At 44.1% G+C, this 23056-nt stretch overlaps 1 protein-coding gene across 7 annotated transcripts in view; it reads right to left on the reverse strand.

Moving 5' to 3' along the window:
* Positions 3137-23056, reverse strand: part of CUL1 (cullin 1) — a 104592-nt gene continuing 84672 nt past the window's right edge. For all 7 annotated transcript variants that reach the window (XM_021063586.1, XM_021063584.1, XM_021063587.1 and 4 more), the window contains 13 exons: positions 21710-21817; positions 21525-21631; positions 18464-18512; positions 17963-18094; positions 15547-15664; positions 14045-14121; positions 12858-12989; positions 9936-10028; positions 5975-6022; positions 5814-5896; positions 5254-5359; positions 4425-4538; positions 3137-3642 (listed from right to left, as the gene is read on the reverse strand). In XM_021063586.1, the coding sequence (XP_020919245.1) occupies positions 3562-3642; positions 4425-4538; positions 5254-5359; positions 5814-5896; positions 5975-6022; positions 9936-10028; positions 12858-12989; positions 14045-14121; positions 15547-15664; positions 17963-18094; positions 18464-18512; positions 21525-21631; positions 21710-21817 (1248 nt within the window). In that variant the 3' untranslated portion in view covers positions 3137-3561. The remainder of the gene's footprint in view (positions 3643-4424; positions 4539-5253; positions 5360-5813; positions 5897-5974; positions 6023-9935; positions 10029-12857; positions 12990-14044; positions 14122-15546; positions 15665-17962; positions 18095-18463; positions 18513-21524; positions 21632-21709; positions 21818-23056) is intronic.

Below are 23056 nucleotides of genomic sequence, written 5' to 3' on the forward strand. Positions count from 1 at the left end.
AGTGACAATGGTAGATCTGTAACCTGCTAAGCCAACAGAGAACTCCTAAAGAGACTAGGTTTTTTGTTGGTTGTTTATGGCTGCACCTGTGGCATATAAGAGTTCTCAGGCCAGGAACTTGAATCTGAACCGAAGCTGCAGCAACATTGATCCTTTAACCCACAGTGCTGGCCAAGGAACCTGTGCCTCCACAGCTGCCGGAGCCACTGCAGCCAGATTGTTAGCTTACTGCACCACAGCAGGAAACCCCTGGTCAAACTAGTTTTCTATCTTGAAGAAGGATTAAGAGAACCCTCAAAAGACTGAGGAAACAGTGCTATTTGGGTTGACCATATAGCCCAGGTGTCCAGCACCCTGCCCTCAGCCTCATGGCTGCAGGGCACTGTGACATAACATCGTTCTGCTTGTCAAACTCTCCCAATTTTTTTTTGTAATTTATTAAATTTTTCCATATTGTCTGAAACATTCAACCTCCAGCCTTCACCATATCCAAGAGGCCTGATTTCCATCTCTGTCCATGGTGTCCAGCTGCCCCCACCCTCACAAAAAGTCAGCTAACATCAACTCTTTTTTTGGGGGGGTGCTTTTTAGGGCTGCACCTGAGGCATATGGAGAGCTTCCCAGGCTAGGGGTTGAATTAGAGCTGTAGCTGCTGGCCTACACCACAGCCACAGCAATGCCATCTGAGCCATGTCTGCAACCTATATCACATCTCATGTCAACTCTGGATCCTTAACCCACTGACTGAGGCCAGGGATTGAACCTGCATCTCATGGACACTAGTCAGATTTATTTCTCCTGTACCACAAAGGGAACTCCGAAAGAACGTAAGAATCTAAGTATCCTTTTGGAAGTTGTATGAGCTCTGGGCTCCTCCTGGAGTAAGCATAAATACTTATTTCTCCAGCCCTTTTATAAACAACTCGAGTGAGGGGACATCTAGTACCTGGTATTAGAAATGGCCCAATACATTAAACACAGCTTTCTGTATGTGAACCTCGCCTCCGTGAAGTGGTTTAAAAATAGTAAATAGAAAAAAAATATGCCATGCTTACCCGTTACAACCAAGTTGTTCTGCCACTGGAGCTGTAAAATCAAATCATTTTTGCTTCCTTAAAGTCTTCATTAGAAGGATATTCAGTTCAAACAGGACAGCATGTTTGGTTTTTCATCTGGGTGTAGTAAAATCTTTCAGAGGAAAGTTAGAGAACCTATGGGTGGGGCATCTTAAAATGCTCAGTCAACATGTTTCAGGTTCAGGTTCTTCTGGGTCCTGAATCTACTGTTCTCCCCTTACCGGTTATGTAGGTCTGCATTTTGTGTTTCTGACTGCTGTTCTCAAAGATGCTGACCAGTGACCCGTGGCAGTTTGCTGGCTCACACTGGTGTGAGGTGTGAGCAGAGCCCAGCCCCAGGAGCCCGTGATCCTCCTGGCAGTGAGAGGTTCTGCCTTGTCTGCTCTCCTCTGGGTGAAAACCAGTTCCCTCGGGCCACAGTGGTAAGCGCCTGATGGCCAACTAACTCCATGGGGTTATTCCATCCTTCCCCCAAGGCGTGGGCTTTCCTAGGGACTGGGCACTAGGCGCCTTTCAGACCTGAGCACTCATCTCCAAACAGCTTCGGAGATCACCATTTAAGTTACCCTGGCAAATGCAGTTAACTGGGATGCAAGGGAACTCAATTCTTGTGGCTTGTGTTTGGAGGCCTGGTTAGGCTAGGCTAAGGTTTGGTGAGTAAAAGCACAAAGTTAACTTCTACTCCACACCCATGAAACAGGACATTTACCTAGTGTGAGGGGCGCAGGTCCAAGGAACCGAATCCCAGGGTGTGAGCTGATCACCCGCCTCTGGTCCACATTTGCTCCCGAATGTCCTAGATCCTACCAAGGGCACTCTTCATTCTGGAGGAATAAGTAAATATCAGTTAAGTACCATTAAAAATTTCCCACTCTTGATGGGACTCAAACATGAGTTCAAGGGGCTCCATGGTGATAGTTTACAGTGCCTTTGTCCCAGAGGCGAATGAAATGTGAGGAAGAGCTGTGGTCCTAACTCCCAAACAGGCAGTTTCTGAGTTGTCTTTAGAGGCCAAGGGCACCTCAGAGTCTGGGGGGAGGGTGGATGAGGCCCTCAGGTGATGGCATTGCTTTTTACTTCATTCACACATTTTATAAGATTGTTTGAAAAAGAATACTAGGAAGTTTCAGCTGTGGCACAGCAGTAACTAACCTGGCTAGTATCCATGAGGACGCTGGTTTGATCCCTGGCCTTGATCAGTGGGTTAAGGATCCAGCATTGCTGTGAAGAGTGGTATGTCACAGAGACAGCTTGGGTCCCACGTTGCTGTGGCTGTGGTGTTGGCCCTAAACTACAGCTCCAGTTAGACCCCTAGCCTGAGAACGTTCATATGCCACAAGTGAGGCCCTAAAAAGCAAAAAAACCTTTAAAAAAAAAAAAAACTGTGGAAACGATTACATAAATGCAACCTTTTCAAAAATCAACTTAAGTACCAGGTTGGTTCAAGAAGCTGTAAGATGTATACTTTCTCCTTGGCCTATGCCTTGCCTTGTTTTTGTGACCTCATCTCAGTGCAGGTGTGGACTGAGCCAGTGAGATAAGCATGGTCTTCACATCACAGAGGCCACCTGCAGTTTGTGGGGCCAGCAAGGCCTCAGAGGGCCGAGCCCACCCAGGGACCAGCAGTGCCCAAACAGCAAAACTCCAGGTGCTCATCCTATAGTTGTGGGCAATTCTAGCACCTCCCTCTCACATGGGGAGTTTAATCAGTAAAAGCTGTCACCTTTGCTGTCAACTGTTGCTCAGCCACATTCGTGATGGGCGTCTCACTCTGGTCCCTGACTGTGAGAAGCAGATGAGGGGTCAGATGGCCCTGCTCAGCCTGACAGGTGTCAAGAGAAGCCAAGACTTGCATTCAGGTCGCAGGAGAATGTTACAGTAATGAGCACAAATGCTTGAGAAACAGAAGTTACAAGGGGCTTAGAATTTTAAGAGCTTAAAATGCCAACCTCAAGGCTACAGCCCTCTTGACCACAGGAAGACACTGGGGATGCCCGTCTGCACAATCATTATATATTTTATTTACATATAGAAATTAGTAAACTTAAAACAAAACCAAATGCGACTTGTACAGAAATCCTTTAATTTTCTTTATTTTCACACATTAAAAAATGAAACACACTATACAAATGGTTTTTCATAGCAGATTACACGCGGGGCCGTTTAGACTTGCTCTCCAAGTGCTGCCGACGTCCTGGGGTCGCCGGAGCCTGCGGCCGTGACCCCGTGGCTGATGTACTGATTTAGATGCATAGCATGCAGCCCTCAGCGCCGAAGGGCCCGTCCCCTCGGTTCTTAAATTAGGTTAAATGGCGTTGGTGTCCCTATGTACAGACTCGAAGTGGATCGATCCTGAGCAGTTCTGATGCCCCGAGCCCGCCCGTGGGCTGAGGAGGGAGGTCCGAATGCGCGGGCGGGCAGCTGGGAACGCGGCTCCATCCTTCCCTCGGAGCGATGCTGCCACGCGCAGACCCTTCTGGAAGGGTTAAGCCAGGTAACTATAGGTGTCCTTTTCACCATCAACTCGCTCCAAATATTCTTTCTCGATCAGAATGTCAATGCATTTCTGCGCGTTAGTTTTAAAAAAGAGGTGGTGAAAGGGGAAGAAAAACACATTTATTGTCAGAACTGGGACAGCCTCCCCCCGCCCCCATGGGTTTTCCTCCCCACTGAGGGCTAGTAGGGGACAGGGCCTCTCCTGCGCGGTGTCCCCGAGCTGTCCTCTGAGGGTCACTGACAGGACAGGCCACAGCCAGGTGGCCTGTGACTGCTTCCCTCTGGAACCAGAAGGGAAAGAGCTGTGGAATTTGTTTAAACAACCCCCGCAGGAATGAGTGGGGGTCAGCAGTCTAGGGTTAAGGCCCCGCCAGGGGAAAACCAGACGGCCAGGACCTGTGTGCCTTGGGGACGGTCTCCCCTACCTGGCGCCCATTCTCAGCAGACACAGGAGAGCGGGGCTCTCCAGGTGGCTCACATAGGGCACAAGGAGGGTGAATTGCCTTATGGTGTCAGGCGTGGGACAGAGGTGACACAGGGGGCATGGCCACTGGCTGGGAGGGAGCAGGAGGCTCCAGGGCCACAGAGCAGGTCTAACTTTCCACCTGCAGCAGCCGGACGATGGTTTACTTTGAGAAGATCAGCAAGCTGAATGCTTATGATTCTGCACTTCTCTATGTATGTTTCAATAAAAAGTTTAAGATTTCAGCCTATTTTATTTTGTAGAAACCTATTATAGTGAATAAGCCAAGTAAGTGCCTTCTTCATGAAAAAGCAATCAACCAACTTTTGGTTACCTCTTCCATCTTCTAAAATAATAAACTGAATACTTTCGTTATATAATTCCTGTACCTTAATTACTGGGACCCGAGGCTTGAATCTTGAGGACAGCTGGGTTAGGACTTCTCCGAGTAACTGCTGGTGTTTTAGAACCTTCCTCATTTTCATAATTCTCACAATAGCCGCCTATATAACCAAGTAAGGAAAAACAAATGTTTAAGAGTTACAGGAACACATCCGTAAACACTAAGGACAACTAGTAACAAGGCAGCCAGGATTCCATCTCTACGCACAGCCTTATGACTTCCTAATAGGTGACAATGCATCAAAGGTCAGAGGGGCAGGGCGCCAATTCCATCTACCTGTGTTTTAATGCTAATACCACAGACATCAAAATGTTTGGGTCTTACAAGCAATTTAAGTAATTTAACCCAGCTAGAAAACTTTTTTTTTTAAGGGCTACACCGGTGACATATGAAAGTTCCCAGGCTAGGGATCCAATAGGAGCTGTAGCTGCTGGCCTACCCCACAACTCAAAGCAATGCTGGATCCTTAACCCAATGAGCGAGGCCAGGAATTGAACTCACGTCCTCAAGGGTACTAGCTGGGTTTGTAACCCGCTGAGCCACAATGGGAACTCCCTCAAAAACATTTTTTAAATGAGAGAAAACCCCGTCTTCAAAGCCACAGAAGCTCCCTAACCCCCCCCTTAAACCACTCTCCATCTCTCCCATTTGAACTTACCACATCTATTCGCTTCCATCTATTTCATCAATTATTTCATCTACTCCACTCAGAACCATCCACCATGCTGGCTACCGCTCCCAAGTAATAGTGCACAGGAAGTACCACCCAGCTGTGGGCAGCCACCTCCCTCGGGGGGACAGGCGCCCAATGTCACCTGGATCAGTAGTTTCCGATCTTCCTCAATGTTTTTGTGTGTGGTTTCTTGTTCCTGCTTCTGTTCTGTTTTCATTGGCACATTGATGTTAACCCTTAATTTCTTACTGTCAAGAAAATTGAGGAAACCAATCACTGTTGTTTTAAAAGACAGGTTGCCTCCCGCCTCCCCACCGCAGTTTCCAGGTCATCTCTGTGAATCGTCCCTAGTTTGGGCAGGATGCCTGTAATCACAGGAACTTCAATTCCTTAACCTACTTATGCAGATTTTTGTCAAGTGAAATAAAATCAAAACGCAGAGGTCCAAACTTCCTAGGCGAGCCATTTAAGGAGACTTTTTACCAACTGAGGAAAAATCCAAAAATGGAAACAGAGTCAGCTGGGAAACCAGCTTGGATGGTCAAACAGAATCGAAGGCCCATCCATCTGAGGCCTGCCGAGTGGCCATCGGGGCAGTGCTCACCCCCCCCACCCCTCCACCCCATGATACGGGTAAGGGCACTAGGGTGTCGGGGGAGAAGTCTAAGGCCCAGCACCATCCTCTTATTAGATTGTCCTTACTTTTTATAACCAAGATATAATTTTATTAAGGTATCTGGCTTCAATTCCACCTCATCAACATTTGCATTTTCATCTTCCAAGACCTATGAGGAAACAACTGTTACTACATGATTTTAGGAAAAGGCTTTTTCTAGCGTAAAGTAAAAAGTGCATCAACATACCAATAACTTTGACTTCAATAAAATCTGTAGGACTTGTGCCAAAATGTCCTGCAATTAAAAAGAAAAAGAGAAAACGCATTTTTCTTTGCAATTAAAAACCACAGCCCATCCCATGGTCTATTTTTCCATGGAAAAATAATAATCACCCGAGTAGAAGAATAGATCCAGAGGAAAAAGAGGGGTGGTGTCTTCGAGGTTCCCCAAAACCTACTCCTAAAAAAGCAAAATCAAGCCCTTTTTGCTCTTGATCACCCAGTATTAAAACTGACAATTCTATTGTAAATATTAGAAATCATGCATAACTGATTCCTTTTATTAAATTTACAGGAAATTTACTACTGCTACTAGCTTCTCAGATGCCTGAGACACTGATCATGGCAGAAGTTATTAGCAGGGAGCTCCACCTTCTGTTCCCAAACGTGACAGGGACAGTACCAGCGACCCTGCTGCTGATTCTTCTCAGGTGAACTCTAAGCACATCGTGTAGCCTCGGCCTCTAGGCCACTTCCTTGCCCAGAGTGGCCAGCCAGTCATTTCTCTTTCTCCTTTAGCTCCATGGCTTCCTGATCCCATGAAATCAGGGGGATCAAGGGGACCTTCAGCACCGAAGTGGCTCCCAGGTCGCTCACACCCCAGCCCCTCCCACAGGGATGGACAGAGACCTGCCCTGGCCTGATGGAGCCCATCCTGGTCCAGGTGAACCAGAGAGGCCTGTGGTGTGGTAACTGCCCAGGGCCTGGGGCATGGATGCAGAGGCTGCTTATGAGCCAAATCTTATGGAGCCACGAACAGCCCTCAAGGAGGAGAGTGGAGAGGAGAGGAGAGCTGCTTGCCCGCCAGCTCAGAGGCCGCTGGAGGCTAAGCACAGCATGGGGTGAGGAACCATTCAGCTGGGAAAAGCAGGTCCCAAGGAGCAGCCCCCTTCCACAATGTGGGGGCAGCCTAAGCCTCTACCCAAACTTAAGTCTCCCCTTTCGGGTTAATAATGAGAAATGAGAAAAGACTCTTAGGTGCAGAGGAGCAAGTTCATTTTGTTGTTAGAACTTGAAAATGTATCTTGGACAAACTTAAAGCATGATTAAAAGACAAATTACTTTCCTAATTCACATTCTATGAGGGCAGTGTTACCCCGACACCAAAACCAGACAAAAGCATCACAGAAAAACAGCAGACCAATCCCCTAGGAATAGAGGTGCAAAAACCCTCAAGAAAATCACAGCAAACCAAACCCAGCAGCATATAAAAGTATTATGTACCATCACCAAGTGGGATTTATCCCAAGAATGCAAAGGTGGGTTGACAGTAAAACAAAATTAACATATATATGCCATATTAATATACAAAAACCACACAGTTATCTGAAAAAGCAGAAAAAGCATTTAAACAAAATCTCATACTCTTTCACAACAAAAAGCACTCAAAACAACAAAACCCTAGGAAGAAAAAGGAATTTCTTCAGTCTGGTAAAGAGTACCTAAGAAAAACTCACAATGACAAACTGCAAACTTTGGCCAAGATCAGGAACAAGATAAGGATGCCCATTCTTACCACTTCTAATCAACACTGTACTGGAAATCCTATCCAGAGCAAGTAGGGGAAAACTAAATACAAGGCATCCAAATAGGAAGAGTAAGTATTAAAACTATCTGTATTTGTAGATGACATGACTGCATCTTTAAAAGGCCTTAAAGAGGAGTTCCCGTTGTGGTGCAGTGGTTAACAAATCCAACTAGGAACCATGAGGTTGCAGGTTCGATCCCTGGCCTTGCTCAGTGGGTTAAGGATCTGGCATTGCCGTGAGCTGTGGTGTGGGTCGCAGACGTGGCTCGGATCCCGAGTTGCTGTGGCTCTGGCAGAGGTCGGTGGAGACAGCTCCGATTCGACCCCTAGCCTGGGAACCTCCATAAGCCGCGGGAGCGGCTCAAGAAAAAGGCAAAAAGGCAAAAAGACCAAAAAAAAAAAAAAAAAAAAAAAAAAAAAAGGCTTTAAAGAATCCTCAAAAAGGTATCAGAATAAATGAATTTAGCAAGGTTGCAGGATACAAGATTGATATGCAACTGTATTTCTATACACCAGCAGTGAGTAATTCCAGTAACAATAGCATCAAGTTTAATAAATTTAACCAAAGAAGTGTAAAGGCTTCATAATTGAAAACTATGATACACAGTTAAAAGAAATTAAAGACAATTTGAATAAATGGAACGACATCCCTGTTCATGGATTGGAAAACTTAATACTGTTAGGATGGCAACAGTCCCCTCAAAGCAACCTACAGATTCAGTACAATCCCCATCATAACTCTAGCTGTTTTTTTTGTTTGTTTGTTTGTTTGTTTAGAAATGGACAAGTAATTCTGAAATTTATATGGAAATGCAAGGGACCAAGAATAACCAACACAACTGAAAAAGAACAATGTTGGACATCTCAATTTCCAAACTTACTACAAAATAACAGTAACCAAGAGAAGTGTTATACTATGTAAAGAGACATTTAGATCAATGGAAAAGAACTGAGAATCCAGACAAAAACCCATATATCTATGGCCAAGTGATTTTTTTGACAAGGTTGCCAGTACCTATCAACAGGGAAAAAATATGTATAAAATATCCACTCACTCTGTTGTATACCTGAAATATATTAATTTATACTTCAATTATGCCCAATAAAAAGTCAATCATGCTTCGATAAAAAGAAAAAACAGGGAAAGAAGAATCTTTGACCTTGGATCAGGCAAAGGTTTCTTAAATATGATATTGAAAGCACAAGCAACAGAAGAATAATAGGTGGACTTCATTAAAATTAAAATCATGTGTGTGATAAAGAAAATAAAAACATGACCCATAGGATAGGAGAAAATACTTCTAAATCATGTATCTGATAAGGGTCTATTATACAGAATGTATACACAATTATTACAATTCAACAAAAAGACAAATAACTCAAAAACAGCATAAACATCATTAGTTGTTAGGGAAATGCAAATAAACACAGGGAAACACTACTTCAAAGCCTTTAGGGTGGGCATAATAATTTAAAAAAAATAGTAACAATGACTGGCAAGGATGTGGAGAAGGTAGAACCCTCATACACTGCTGGTGAGAATAGGAACTGGTGTAGACATCGTGGAACAGTTTGGCAGTTCCTTGAAAAGCTAAACATAAGTTACCATGACTTGGCAATTCCCAGGCTTATACCCAAGAGAACTAATATGTTCATACAAAAACTTGCATGTATGTTCACAGCAATATCATTCATAATAACCAAAAGGTGGAAATAACCCAAATGTCCATCAACGGATGAACGGACAGGCATAATGTGGCCCATCCATATGCTGGAACACATCAGCCACAAGAGGCTAAGTGCAGATACATGCGACAACACAGATAAACCTTGAAAACGCGATGTCACGTGAAAGAAGGCAGACACAAAACCCACATGTCGTATGTGTGACTTCATTCATGTGAAATGTGAAGAGTAGGCAAATCCCGAGAGACAGAGAGTAGACTGATGGTTGCCAGGGCTGGGGGGAAACAGGTGAAAGGTAGCCATTGCTAATGGGTACTGGGTTTCTTTTGAGGGTGAGGGAACGGTTCTGGTGGACGGTGGTGGTGGTTCTACAACCTTGTTAAACAAAAACGCTGCACTATACACTTCAAAATGGTAAATTCTGTATTAGTGAAATAGATCTCAAAAAGTGATTAATAGGAAGAAAAACATTTAAGTGAAAATTTAAACTCAGCTGGAAAGAGGGTTAAGAACAAGCTAAATGAGTGAGAAGCACGACATGTGTAGGTGTGTAGGTATACGTTACAATGAGTTTAAAAACTAAGCTTTTAAAAATCATGTGTTGAACCCTAGAATAAGAGCATATTCACATTCATAAGGTGGATAATTATTTCAAACCAAAGACCCCAAGGCCTCTCCCGACACCATCCCACAACAGAGGCGGATGGAGGAGTACCATTTTGATCTGGGTGCTGTCGGTCAGCTGCTGCACAGCGTAAGCGTCTTCTGTGTTGTACTGGAGCAGGATGGCCATCTGGAACGTAGATGCCTTCGAGGTCCCCATGTAAAGGAAAAAGGCAAAATCTAAATGCATGGAAAACTCCCACAGAGCCTAAGTCTGAAGAGCCTACTTATGAAACCAATTCTTCCAAGAGATACAAAAAATAAAAGAATTATATTTAAAAGGGATACAAAGTGTCAAAACTCCACCTTAACACATTTCCCCAAAGATGTCATTTCCCACCTTGTCAAACATTAAAGTGATCTTGAACTTTCCTCCAAGATGTTTTGTCTCTATGACCCTTGAACAACGTTGAGACTGGGGGGGTGGGTTAGGGGTGCCAACCCTCTGAGCTGTTGAACATCCAACATCTTATAGTCAGCCCTCTGTGTATGCGGTTCCTCCACGGCTGAGGCTTCATATCCCCAGGTTCACCCACCTGTGGATCCAGGCCATGTACTATTTACTACTGAAGAAAGTCCACATGCAGGTAGACCTGTGCGTTTCAAGCTCACATTGTTCAAGGGTCAACTGTACACCCTATGTGTACACACACTCATGTATATAGATAAACATAAATACTCGTCCAGTACACAGAGTAACACTGAACGTCTATCTTTAAATTTGTTTTTGCACAAATACTAAGGAAAACTGTTTCTGGTGCATTATGGTCAGAGCAACCTGCTACATTATACCTGTTTTTTTTTTAAAAAATACACAAAGTAATGGAGTTCCCGGCGTGACTCAGTGGTTAACAAACCTGAATAGAAACCATGAGGTTGTGGGTTCGATCCCTGGCCTTGCTCAGTGGGTTAAGGATCTGGCTTTGAGCTGTAGTGTAGGTCGCAGACGCAGCTTGGATCCTGTGTTGCTGTGGCATACGCCGGTGGCTACAGCTCCAATTAGACCTCTAGCCTGGGAACCTCCATATGCCGCAGGTGTGGCCCTAGAAAAGACAAAAAGACAGAAAAAAAAAAAAATCCGAAGTACTTTACTATGTAAAATTTGAAATGCTTTAAAGCAAATCATGACTGCTCTAGGTACTTTCAGCAAACCATGTGCCAGGCAACACATACTAGTTTTAATTCCTTAAGCTGTGTGGAGAACGGACACCTACTGAGGGTCCTCCTCTCCTGGGGGAGCCCCGGGCATCGTCCCACATTCCCCTGGGAAGCCCCTCTCCCTTGCTCTCTCCAGCACCCTGCAGCAAAACTTAGGCCAACAAGAGGAGAAAGAAGCAGTGACCCTATCGGCCTGGATCAGTGTCTCTGAGAAACTCCAAGATGCCCCCTGGAAAGATGACAGAGGTGGGGGGTGAGGTGGGGGGTTCTGAGAGCTCTTTCCCGGGATGAGCAGGGGCCGCCATCTCTCTAATGGTGGTGACCAAAATGAAAGCAAATCTCAAAGAAATGTCCCATAGCCTGGTGGTGGCTCTGAAGGTATATACACTTGCCATAACTCAGACTGTATACTTAGGATGGGTGACTTTCATATGTAAACTATCTCAAGAAAGTTGATATAAATATTACTTATAGGATCACAGAAAAATCACAAAAAAAGTACCCTGTTTGTTTGTACCTTAAATAAAAACATAAGGGCAGGCAAAAAGCACATTCCTGGCATATTACGCTGTGCCCACCCTTGGCTGCCTTGACAAAGCAAACACACCTCTGGCTAAATGTCTGCCGCTGATCAAAAAAAAGGGCACTGAAATCTTAGGTACTAAAGTATGAACTCATGGGTTCTTCTATGTATACCTAGGGAATGAAGAAAAAAAATTTCAGTCATATAGTCAACGCTCAACATGGGTTTGAACTGTGCAGGTCCACTTATATGTGGATTCTTTCCAGTACTAAATACAATGGTTCTATAGACCCGAGGCTGGTTGAATCCAAAGATGTGGGGGAACTGTGGCTAAGGGGCACTGACTATAAGTTACATGCAGATTTTCAACTGCACAGAGGGTCGGTGCCCCTAACCTCCAGGTTGCTCAAGGGTCAAGCACATAATACTCCACAGTCAAGGTGATAAAGATCACTGGACCTGGCATAACAGAACATCAGACATTTAACTATTTTATAAGAACAGCATTACTGAAAGTTTAAATTAACGAGCAGCTTGAGCCTTCAGAACGCAGTCACGAGTTTCTTAATACTTAAAAAGCAGTGAGTGAAAGAATCCTGCATTGCTACAGCTGTGGCTCGGGTTCCATCCCTGGCCTGGGAATTTCCATATGCCACCGGTTCAAAGGATTTATAATTGTTTTTATAAGCACACTGGAGAGCCCTTCTTCAAAATGGACTCTTGAAGGGAAAAGACCTTAATGGAAGTTTCGGCTCTGACCTCTATCAGCTAGGATCCAAGGAAATAACTTAAATGAGCTGATGCTCAGTTTCTCATCTATGAAACAGAAACCTGGGTTACAGTTATTCTTAGCTAGTACTCAGCACCGCTACAAACTCCGAGGGTTGCTGTCAATGTGAAACTGCCCTGCTAAGGAAGGAAAAGAGCTATCATCTACTTAAACAATGAAACCCTGGCTTTTTAAGCTACTACCTGAACACCTAACCTGTGTCAGGCAGGAGCTGTGCCACTTTTTAAAAACATAACTTCATTTAATTTTCACACCATACGCAAAGCAGAGGCACTGATACCCCCCTTTCATGGAGGAGAAAAAAGGCTAAGTGCCATCAAATACCTTGTCCCTTAGCCACAAATAATTAGAACTTAGCTCATTATTATAGCTCACTGCATTATTTTGCCAGAATCTTAACTCTAGGTTCTTGTTGTGTGAACCACTGGATTCTGATTTCTATGGTTTCTCTTATCTTCATTTACACTTAAGAAATAAAAACCAAAAGGAGAAGGTGATCTTACCTGCAAAGTGTATCTGTTTTTGAAGCAGTTTGTTACTAACTCTCCTTTAGACAGCTGATACAACCATGTCAATTTTCTCCCACTGTGACGGCTAGCATAAAAAGCTGTGAATCGCTGATAACTCCGTTCCAACTGGACAAAAAGGAGGGGGGGCATTATGTGGAATATGTATCTCACCATATTTGGCAGCCAACATTCCTCAATAAAAAACAGTGGGCTGGATGGAATTCCCACTGTTGCTCAGTGGGTTAAGAACCCGACTAGTATCCGTGAGGATGAGGGTTTGATCCCTGGCCTCACTCAGTGGATGAAGGATCTGGCATTGCCACAAGCTGCGACGTAGGTGTAGGTGTAGGTCGGCAGCTGCAGCTCCAATTCAACCCCTAGCCTGGAAACTTCCCAATGCTAGGGTGTGGTCCTAAAAAGACCAAAAAAACAAACAAAACCACTGGCCCGGAGTTCCCGTCGTGGCGCAGTGGTTAACGAATCCGACTAGGAACCATGAGGTTGCGGGTTCGGTCCCTGCCCTTGCTCAGTAGGTTAACGATCCGGCGTTGTCGTGAGCTGTGGTGTAGGTTGCAGACGCGGCTCGGATCCCGCGTTGCTGTGGCTCTGGCGTAGGCCGGTGGCTACAGCCCCGATTCAACCCCTAGCCTGGGAACCTCCATATGCCGCGGGAGCGGCCCAAGAAATAGCAACAACAACAACAAAAAAGACAAAAGACAAAAGACAAAAAAACAAACAAACAAACAAAAAAAAAACAAAAAACCACTGGCCCAAGTTTATAGCTCAAAACGCTTAGGTAAAATACAAATACCAAGTCTCTACTCTCATGCAAAAAAAAAAAAAAAAAAAGGGCATGTAAATTTAATCATTTGAGGATACCATAAAAAAAGTTTCTACTTCAAGACACATAGGTATGGTCATGATGTTCATCACAGAACTATTAGGTTCTACTTCTGAGGGTAAATAAGCATGTGAATGAACACATATGGAGCTGAGACAAAGGTGGCCAACCCCTGACCCCTACCCAGCCCCAAGCTCATGACTGCCCGGCGCTGCCCCGTTTGAGGCCACATGGCTAGGCAGCAGGAAGGCCTTCTTAGGCACCATCTGCATTAATGCTGGAGGCTGCCCCCTTCAACTCTGCTCCACATGAAGGGAACAGAAGGTAAACCCATCCTTACCTCTGACGGCAAGGCAAACGTACAGGATTGCTGAAAGGGCCACGATCCGGAGCTGAGAACTTGAATACTGAAATCCACTGGGGCCGTGGGGAAAAATAATTAATTAGCCTTATAAACTGAAAAAAGCCACCCTTTCAGATAAACATGGGTTGCTTTTTATTATCAGGAAACACATTAAATGAAAAATCCGGATTCAATATAAAACTAAGGACTGAGCACATTAAAATTAAATTGTTTTATTCAATTAAAATCAGTAAAGGGAAGAGCCAGAAATTCTCTCCTCCAAAGGGTGAGTTTTTCATTTCTCTTCTAACTCAGAATTACAACATCATAAGCCTGCTTGGCTTCATCTGCTTTAGTTTACAGTCCACTCAAGGCACACCGGAGTTCACCAGGCCTGACTGGCATTAGAGCCCCCAACTTAAAAAGGAAAACAAAAACCCCCAAAGTAAACCAACTTCATTATGTTTTCTGTAGCAGAGTACTGTGAACTGACACACAGACCTTATGTATCTTCAATAATCTATAAATTGTAACAGTAATGCCATCATCACAGATGGCTGACAAGTCCACGGTACAATTGTCAGTAACAGGTTAATAGTTCTTTCAATTTGGGAAGAGTACAATCTCCATTCTTCATTTAAAAAGATGATGTCATCATGCCCTGCCACCCTCCTCCTGCAGTAGGAGCCCAGCTGGCCTCCTAGCCTGCCTGGCCAGCAGCGTCAATCTGAAGCCATGAGGGCTCTTGTCTGGCTGTTATCTCTATGGCCCTGTCAGTTTCTTATAATTAAAAACACTGCTATGGAGTTCCCGTCATGGCTCAGCGGAAACGAATCTGACTAGCATCCATGAGGCTGCAGGTTTGATCCCTCGCCTCGCTCAGTGGGTTAAGGATCCAGCGTTGTCGTGACCTGTGGTGTAGGTCGAAGATGCAGCTCCAATCCAGAATTTCTGTGGCTGTGGTGTAAGCCAGCAGCTACAGCTCTGATTTGACGTCTAGCCTGGGAACCTCCATATGCCACAGGTGCGGCCCTAAAAAAAAAGGCAAAAAAAACCAAACCAAAACAAAACCCACAAAACACCCCCCCCCAAAAAAACACTGCTAGAATGGAATCAAACTAAGGTTAAAAACTTTTAACTGAAACTTAAAACTGCTTGGAGCTGGCAAGTGCCTGGGGTTGGGCAGCCATGTCAGCAAGTAGAAGAGGTCAGGGCTCAGCTCCTCCAACTCCCAGCTGGCCATGCTCAGCACAAGGTTCTCCAGAAAAGGCCACACATTTCTACGGCTGTCATCTCATCTCCTATCATCACACAGGAGTCATGAGGTGGCCAGTGCATTTGGGAAGAACTTCCTGCTTGTCTGTCCTTCAATTTCTGATAAAGTACCCACCATTCCTACTTAGTATTTTGTCATCTCTCTACCTTGTTCCAAAAAAGCACCGGCTCCTCTAAGAATACCTCCTACAAAGGAAGCTTGTAAACACGTGGATAATACTCACAGTCCAGTGGTTCTGAATTCGTCAGGTGCTTTTTGAACTGCTCGTTCAAATCTTTGCTTACACCAATATCTTGAAACATCCGCTGAAGTTTAGAGGTATACTCAAAACCACAAGCTTGCTGCAATGAACCCAGATAACGATCTTATTAATTGCTATAGAAATATCAATGTACACAAGGGAATCTGATAGAAATCACAGTACATGACAGGTACTTTGTAACATTTAACTGTATTCAAGGTATACAAAATGCAGATTAAAAAATACACTATCTACAGCATATATTGGCATAACATTGTTTTTTTCTTTTTCTTTTGTCTTTTTAGGGCCGCATATGAAGGTTCCCAGGCTAGGAGTCGAATTGGAGCTGCAACTGCTGGCCTACACCAACCACAGCCACAGCAAGGCAAGATCTGAGCAGTATCTGCGGTCTGCACCACAGCTCACGGCAAGGCCAGATCCTTGGCAAGGCCGGATCCTTAACGCACTGAGCAAGCCCAGGGATTGAACCTGCGTCCTCATGAATCCTGGTTGGATTTGTTAACCACTGAGCCATGACTCGAACTCCCTAGCATAACACTGTAAATCAACTATACTTTCTTTTTCTTTTTTTTTTTTCAGGCTGCACCTGCAGCATATGAATGTTACCATGCTAGGGGCCCAATCGGAGCTATAGCTGCTGGCATATGCCACAGTCACAGCAACACAGGATCCGAGCCATGTCTGTGGCTACACCACAGCTCACAGCAACTCGGAATGCTTAACCCTCTGATAGAGGCCAGGGACTAAACCATGTCCTTGTGGATACTAGCCGGGCTCGTTAGCTCTGAGCCACAACAGGAACTCTGAACTATACTTAAATAAAAAATAATAAAACAAATTTTATTAATTTATTTTTGTCTTTTGTCTTTTTAGGGTCGCACCTGCGGCATATGGAGGTTCCCAGGCTAGGCATCCAATCGGAGCTGTTGATGTTGGCCTATGCCATAGCCATAGCAACACTAGATCTGAGCCACGTCTGTGACCTACACCACAGTTCACAGCAATGCTGGATCCTTAACCCACTGATCGAGGTCAGGGACTGAACCCGCAACCTCATGGTACCTAGTCAGATTTGTTTCCACTGCGCCATGACGGGAACTCTAACTTTAATTTGTTTTAAATAAGATATAAATAAAATTAATACACTATCAAAAATTATACAGCTATAAATGGAAGAGTTAGGTCTGTATACACACAATAACTATCACTAAGGGCAAGGATTTCTGACACCTTGGAAGAATATAAAGATGACATAATTTGTCTCTCACCCACTACCACTGGTGGAGCTGTGCCCCCTAGTCCCCATGTTGAAGCCCTAACCCCAAATGTGATGGTATTTGGAGGTGGGGCCACAGGGAGACAATTAAGTTCAGAAAAGGTCATGAGGCTGGGCCTCCAGGATTGGACTGGGAAGAGTGTCCTCACCAGACACTGAACTGCCTGGTACCTGGATCCTGGACTTCCCAGCAGCCTCCAGGACTCTATTCAATTCTCTTGTTAAGGAGTTCCCGTCGTGGCGCAGCGGTTAACGAATCCCACTAGGAACCATGAGGTTGCGGGTTCAGTCCCTGCCCCTGCTCAGTGGGTTGACGATCCGGCGTTGCCGTGAGCTGTGGTGTAGGTTGCAGACGCGGCTCGGATCCCGCGTTGCTGTGGCTCTGGCGTAGGCTGGTGGCTACAGCTCCGATTCAACCCCTAGCCTGGGAAACTCCATATGCCGAGGGAGCGGCCCAAGAAATAGCAAAAAGACAAAAACAAAATCAATTCTCTTGTTAAGCCACTCAAGCCTATGGTATTTTGGTATGGCAGCCCAAGCTGGTAAAGACAACCACGTAACTATAATTTCAGGTCACCAGCTATGATTGAAAAAATAAAAATCATCAAAAAAAAAAAAAATTCAGGTCAAAGTGAAATATGGTCCAGGTCACATAATAGCACCTGGCAGGCCAGGAAGCACTGACACAAATGCGGCCGAATGAAGAAATATGCAACAGCAAACTAACACTTAAAGTGTTCTGTCCTCCCGCAGACCCACCCAAGGCCAACAAAAAGCTGAGTCTGGGCTTCACCACTTGCAGCAATTCTTGGGGAGTGGAGACAGAGCTGAGGTCACGGGTGCAGGAGCTCGGAGAAGACACTTGGACGATGTGCCAGGCTCAGCTGGAGCAGGAGGGGCTCTATGCAGCAGGGGAAGGGTTGGCAGAGCATGTGAGGCCTGACCTGGGCTTGTCACAACACTGGCGGTGGGGTCCTTGTGGTGGAGGGCGGAGTTCTCACGGCACAGAATCCATGTCATCCATTGTCTACTCTGCCCAACTGACAACCCAGAACTTTAGTGACTTAAAACTGGCATTTTTCCGGAAAACATTACATTTACCTTTAACTTAGAGATCATGCTTGCTTCAGCATCATCGCTGGCGCTATTCTGATGGACAAGCCTCTTGGCCAGCATCTTTGCATAGAACTTCTGGAACACATCTTTGTCCTCTATGTACTTGAAGACCACCATCTAGAAAAGCCACACCAGAGCACACTTAACACACTTACAAAGACACTGTCACCAAACCCAGGCCAGAAACAAACATGTGTGCTCCGTTTTGTCCAGCCCTGTATGCCACGCTTACAATACTGCCCCATTATCTTTAAGGCAGGTATTTTCATCAATCCCTAAAATTACGTGAAGTCTAGACTGAATACAAATAAGGAAAGTACAAATGCCAAAATTAAGGACTTAATATAGGGAGTAAAATCATAGATTCAAAATAAAACGAATGCTTCTACTACTTTCCATATTCCATATGCCTCATTTAAATAACTGAAAAGCCACTTGTCAGAGAAAAGGCTACTTGCACATTGACGTGACCCTGGAGCTTCTTACCACTTGATTGAGTGTGTCTTCTAGCTCTGCTTCTTCTGGGTTCTTGGAACTGAAAAATTTTAAAAGGTATAGTGTTTTAAAATAAATCAGGAAACATTTATCAAACAAGCACCACTCAACCAAACCACATTAGAGTGTGGTTCTGAACATTCAAGTGGTTAGTTCTCAGATTAGCACGGGGAAGAGGGAAGGTTTAGGCTGTCCTACACTTTATCTCTCTTTCATAATCTGTTCTTCCACAGAATAATGTAGAATATCCACAATGGATCTCAATAGATGATACTTATTAAAAGCTTCCCCAAACATTCTGAATCAAGTTTTCCTTTAAGATAATCCATTTAAACATGCCTTTTACTTTTCTAATTGCTTTCTATATAATACGCTTTAACTTAACTTTGAAAAAATAAAAGGCCTTTTAATGGCCTAGTAATTAAAGATAAAAGAGTTTGTAAACTACCTCTAAAGTGTTGCCTTACATGTCATTACGTCCACAAAATAGATGGTTGTCCTTTTACAACTGCTTGATTCACTCTAGTCTATGAATAAATATTAACTGAAAGGTGATTGCAGGGTAAAAATTTAAAGCTTTTACTCCAAGAGACCTTAATAAACAAGACCCCTATAAAATCCATATAAAATGATCCAACCAGCAAACAAGCTCTAAAGACGTGATCCTACTTAAGAATAGTTGGCTCAGGAATTCCGGTTGTGGTTCAATGGGTTAAGAACCAGACTAGTATCCGTGAGGATTGTGGGTTTAATCCTTGGCCTTGCTCAGTGGGTTAAGGATCTGGCAATGTTGCAAGCTACAGCATAGGTTGTAGAAGCAGCTTGGATCCTAAGTTTCTATAGCTGTGGTATAGGCTGGCAGCCACAGCTTCAATTCAGCCCCTAGCCTAGGAACTTTCCATATGCTGTGGGTACAGCCCTGGGCGGAGGGGGGAAATACTTGGCTCAGGAAGCCCATTCTTCTCACTGATAGGTCAGGCCTGTGTCTCTTTCCTGGAAGAGTTTAACTTAAGTGTCCCTGGAGTCCAATCACTAACATACACTTGTTAAAACAGCACTCAGAACTATCCACCATTCTGCCTGCTTTAGCAGCCTTAACTAAAGAATAATATACACCAGGAGACTTGATGAGGACCATTTATGAAAAGACAAAAAGTCAAACAAACTGAAGCCCTACAAGAGTATCTACACATTTAAAATATTGAAAATTTTCATTTTACTGAGCCTAAAAAATAAAAGGTCACAAGAGGCATTCCAATTTAAAGTCCATTTTCACTCCTGAAATGAATACATTAGAGAATCTGACTAGAACTGCTAAATTATACATTAGATAAGCACTGCAATAGGGAGGAAAAAAATCAAATACTCAATTTGCACCAGGCCTTGGGCAAATGGCTTCCTGACAAAGTTAAAAGAGATGGCTATTGGAGTACTCAGTGGCTCAGTGGTGAATCAACCTGACTACGACCCATGAGGATGCGGGTTTGATCCCTGGCCTCACTCAGCGGGTTAAGAACCCAGCATTGCCGTGAGCTGTGGTGTAGGTCACAGACTCGGCTCAGATCCCACATTGCTGTGGCTGTGGTGTAGGCCAGCAGCTGTAGCTCTGATTCGGCCCTCAGCCTGGGAACTTCCAGATGCCGTGGGTGCAGCTCTTAAAAAAAAATAAAAAAGGAGATGGCTATTAACCTTATTAAATATTTTCCCATGTCAATCAAGAAGACCACATTGTTGTTCATATAGCTCTGTTGTTAAAGTCAATTATATTCCATCTGCTACTACTGAGCCATCCTTGCATTCATTCCTAGAAAGCTGTCCTACATTCTGAACAATTATTCTTTGGTTCACTGATAAATTTAGTTTGCTAATATTTTACTTAAGATTCCCCACATCTCTATTTCTAAGTGAGACTTGTTTGTAGTCTTTCTCTTGGTAGTGTAGTTATTCTCAGTCTTTTTCATAATGGGATTATATGAGCCTTAGAGAGCTCCTTAAAATTTTTTAATATCAAACCCCTCTAACTGGGGGCATGGAAAACTACTGCAACATGTGTTGATGTGATATCTGGATCACTAAAATAAGCCTGGAGCATTTCTAAACTGAAAGCTAGTTCAGTGAAAGAGAAGCTGGGGCAAACCAAAACCCACACAAAAATTATTGAGAACTTCAAAAAACACAACGCAGAGAATCAGATTATGGTGCCTCTAGTGATCAATACACATACAGTGATTAGGGAAATATCAGTTGAGAAATAAGATGCTCAAAATATACAGACTATGAAAAAGCAGTACTAAATCAAAGTCATTAAAGGAAGATAAATGTTAAAAGTACACAGAATAATGAGAATACTGTAATATGGGAGAGTCTTCTGTTTTAAAAAGCAGCCAGTGGGAGCTACAAAATTTTCAACTGGAAAAAAATTAAGCAAGGCCAATAGAAAAGAACAACTAGGGAATGAAGAGAAGTGGTGACTTTCTGTTGTAACCACCAGCTGGACCTGCCTAGTGGAATCTATTTAGCTAAAAGGGTCATGCTCACACGGCCGACAATTACAAAGAATTTAGTAACGTAAGAAAAACATAAACTGGGCATTTAACATATATAGTCAAGTGCCTTTTAGGAAGACAAAAAAGGTGTATTTCACTTTTTTTTTTTTTTTTTTTTTTTTTTGCTTTTTGGGCTGCAGCCACAGCATATGGAAATTTCCAGGCTAGGGGTCAAATTGGAGCTATAGCGGCCAGCCTGCACCACAGCCACAGCCACGTCACATCCAAGCTGCGTCTGCAACCTACACCACAGCTCACAGCAACACTGGATCCTTAATCCACTGAGCAAGGCCAAGGATCAAACCCTCATCCTCGTGGATCCTAGTCAGGTTCGTTAACCGCTGAGCCACAAAGGGAACGCTCTACCACTTCTTTACAGTACGTTTATACTGTTTTCTCAAAAGGAACAAAAATTACATTATACACAAAATGCAATATAGAGTTTAGCTCTTCAAAGAGGCTAAGATTTTAAACAGGTTTACAACAAACTGCAAAGTCACTAGTACCTCTTCTTCAACAAGGAGTCACAGTATCGAGCCAGCAACTCAGGGGATTTGCTGGAAGACTGAGCCATTTTGGTAACTGCGTTGTTGTTTATGAAGCGCCCGCAAGCCTGTGGGTCAGAGACACCGTTAGAGGACAACGTACCAGCCACCCACCCCACACGAAAGCCACGGGCCAGCACACTCACCTTGTCCAGCGCAGCCACAAAGCCAGCATCATTGTTGAACGCGGACATCACCAGGGCGTTGTACTTTTTATGAACATCCAACACTGTCTGTACATACATTTTGGGGTCCTTGGGTAGAGGGAAAAACAGACATGTTAATTGTTTATTAACATGCTACTATAAAATATTCCAAAAGGTCTGGATACTTCTTCAAGGATGTTAACCAGTTAAGATCAAGGAATAGTTTTCATTCTATCATCAAAACACACAGGACATTCTGTTTATAGATATAATAAAAGAAAATATATTCTCTGCACTCAAAATTAAACACTGATTTCAAACTGTAATAAAATCAGTGATTTTTCAAATTACTTGAAAATTCAGAGAGACACCCCCCCCCAAAAAAAGCTTTCTAAGTGATACTTTGCTTTAGCCAACTTTTGTTGTTAAAAATTCAAATTCTGGGGAGTTCCTGTTGTGGCTCAGTGAGCCTGACTAATACCCATTAGGACTCAGGTTCAAGCCCTGGCCTCACTCAGTGGATTAAGGATCCAGAATTGCCATATGCTGCAGTGTAGGTCACAGATGCAGCTTGAATCTGGTGTGGCTGTAGCGTAGGCCAGCAGCTGCAGCTCTGATTCGACCTCTAGCCTGGGAACCTCCATATGCTGCATCTGTGGCCCAAAAGACCAACGACAAAAACAAACAAAAAACCCCCGCAAATTCTGGATTTTGTTTTGGCTGGGAAACCAGTCAGTCCATTATTTAGAACTTAGCTGGAGAAGCAATGCAAGAATAATGTGGGTTTTAAGTCCTAGGAAGTGTGGACATGGGCTGGGGGGGTCAGAAGTGGCAGCGAGGGTCTGACCAGTGCACCCAAGCAAATCAGAAGACCCTTGTGGACAAATAAAGAGAATGAAGGTGGGAAAAGCCAGGGTCTGGGAGAAGGGAGAGTACTGGGGGAGCAGCAGGATGGCCAACTAACTGGGTATCTCTTTCACCCAATGTAATGGAAATGAAATCTAAGGATCAACCACAGGAGAGGTTTCCGGAGTGATGCAAAAGACAGACAGGGAAAATAAGGGCCAAAGGCGACAGTACTGGGTAATAATAAAAGCAGACCAGCTGGTGTTGAGAACCTGCCGCACGTTCAGCGGAAGTGTCACAGTCAAACTGAGAGGTCAGTGTTATTTGCATGCCCATCTTATAGATGAAAAAACTAAGTCACAGGTAAGCATCTGCCAAAGGGCCAGACCTGGACCCAGGTGACAGGTTAGGGACAGAAGCTTAGCCTGGGGTGGGTGGTGTTGATGGATGGCATGGGCAGAAGGGCACAGGGGCCACCATTTCACAGACAGGTGGCCTGGA

Source organism: Sus scrofa, chromosome 9, assembly GCF_000003025.6.
Source record: "Sus scrofa isolate TJ Tabasco breed Duroc chromosome 9, Sscrofa11.1, whole genome shotgun sequence".
In the NCBI taxonomy this organism is placed as follows: domain Eukaryota; kingdom Metazoa; phylum Chordata; class Mammalia; order Artiodactyla; family Suidae; genus Sus; species Sus scrofa.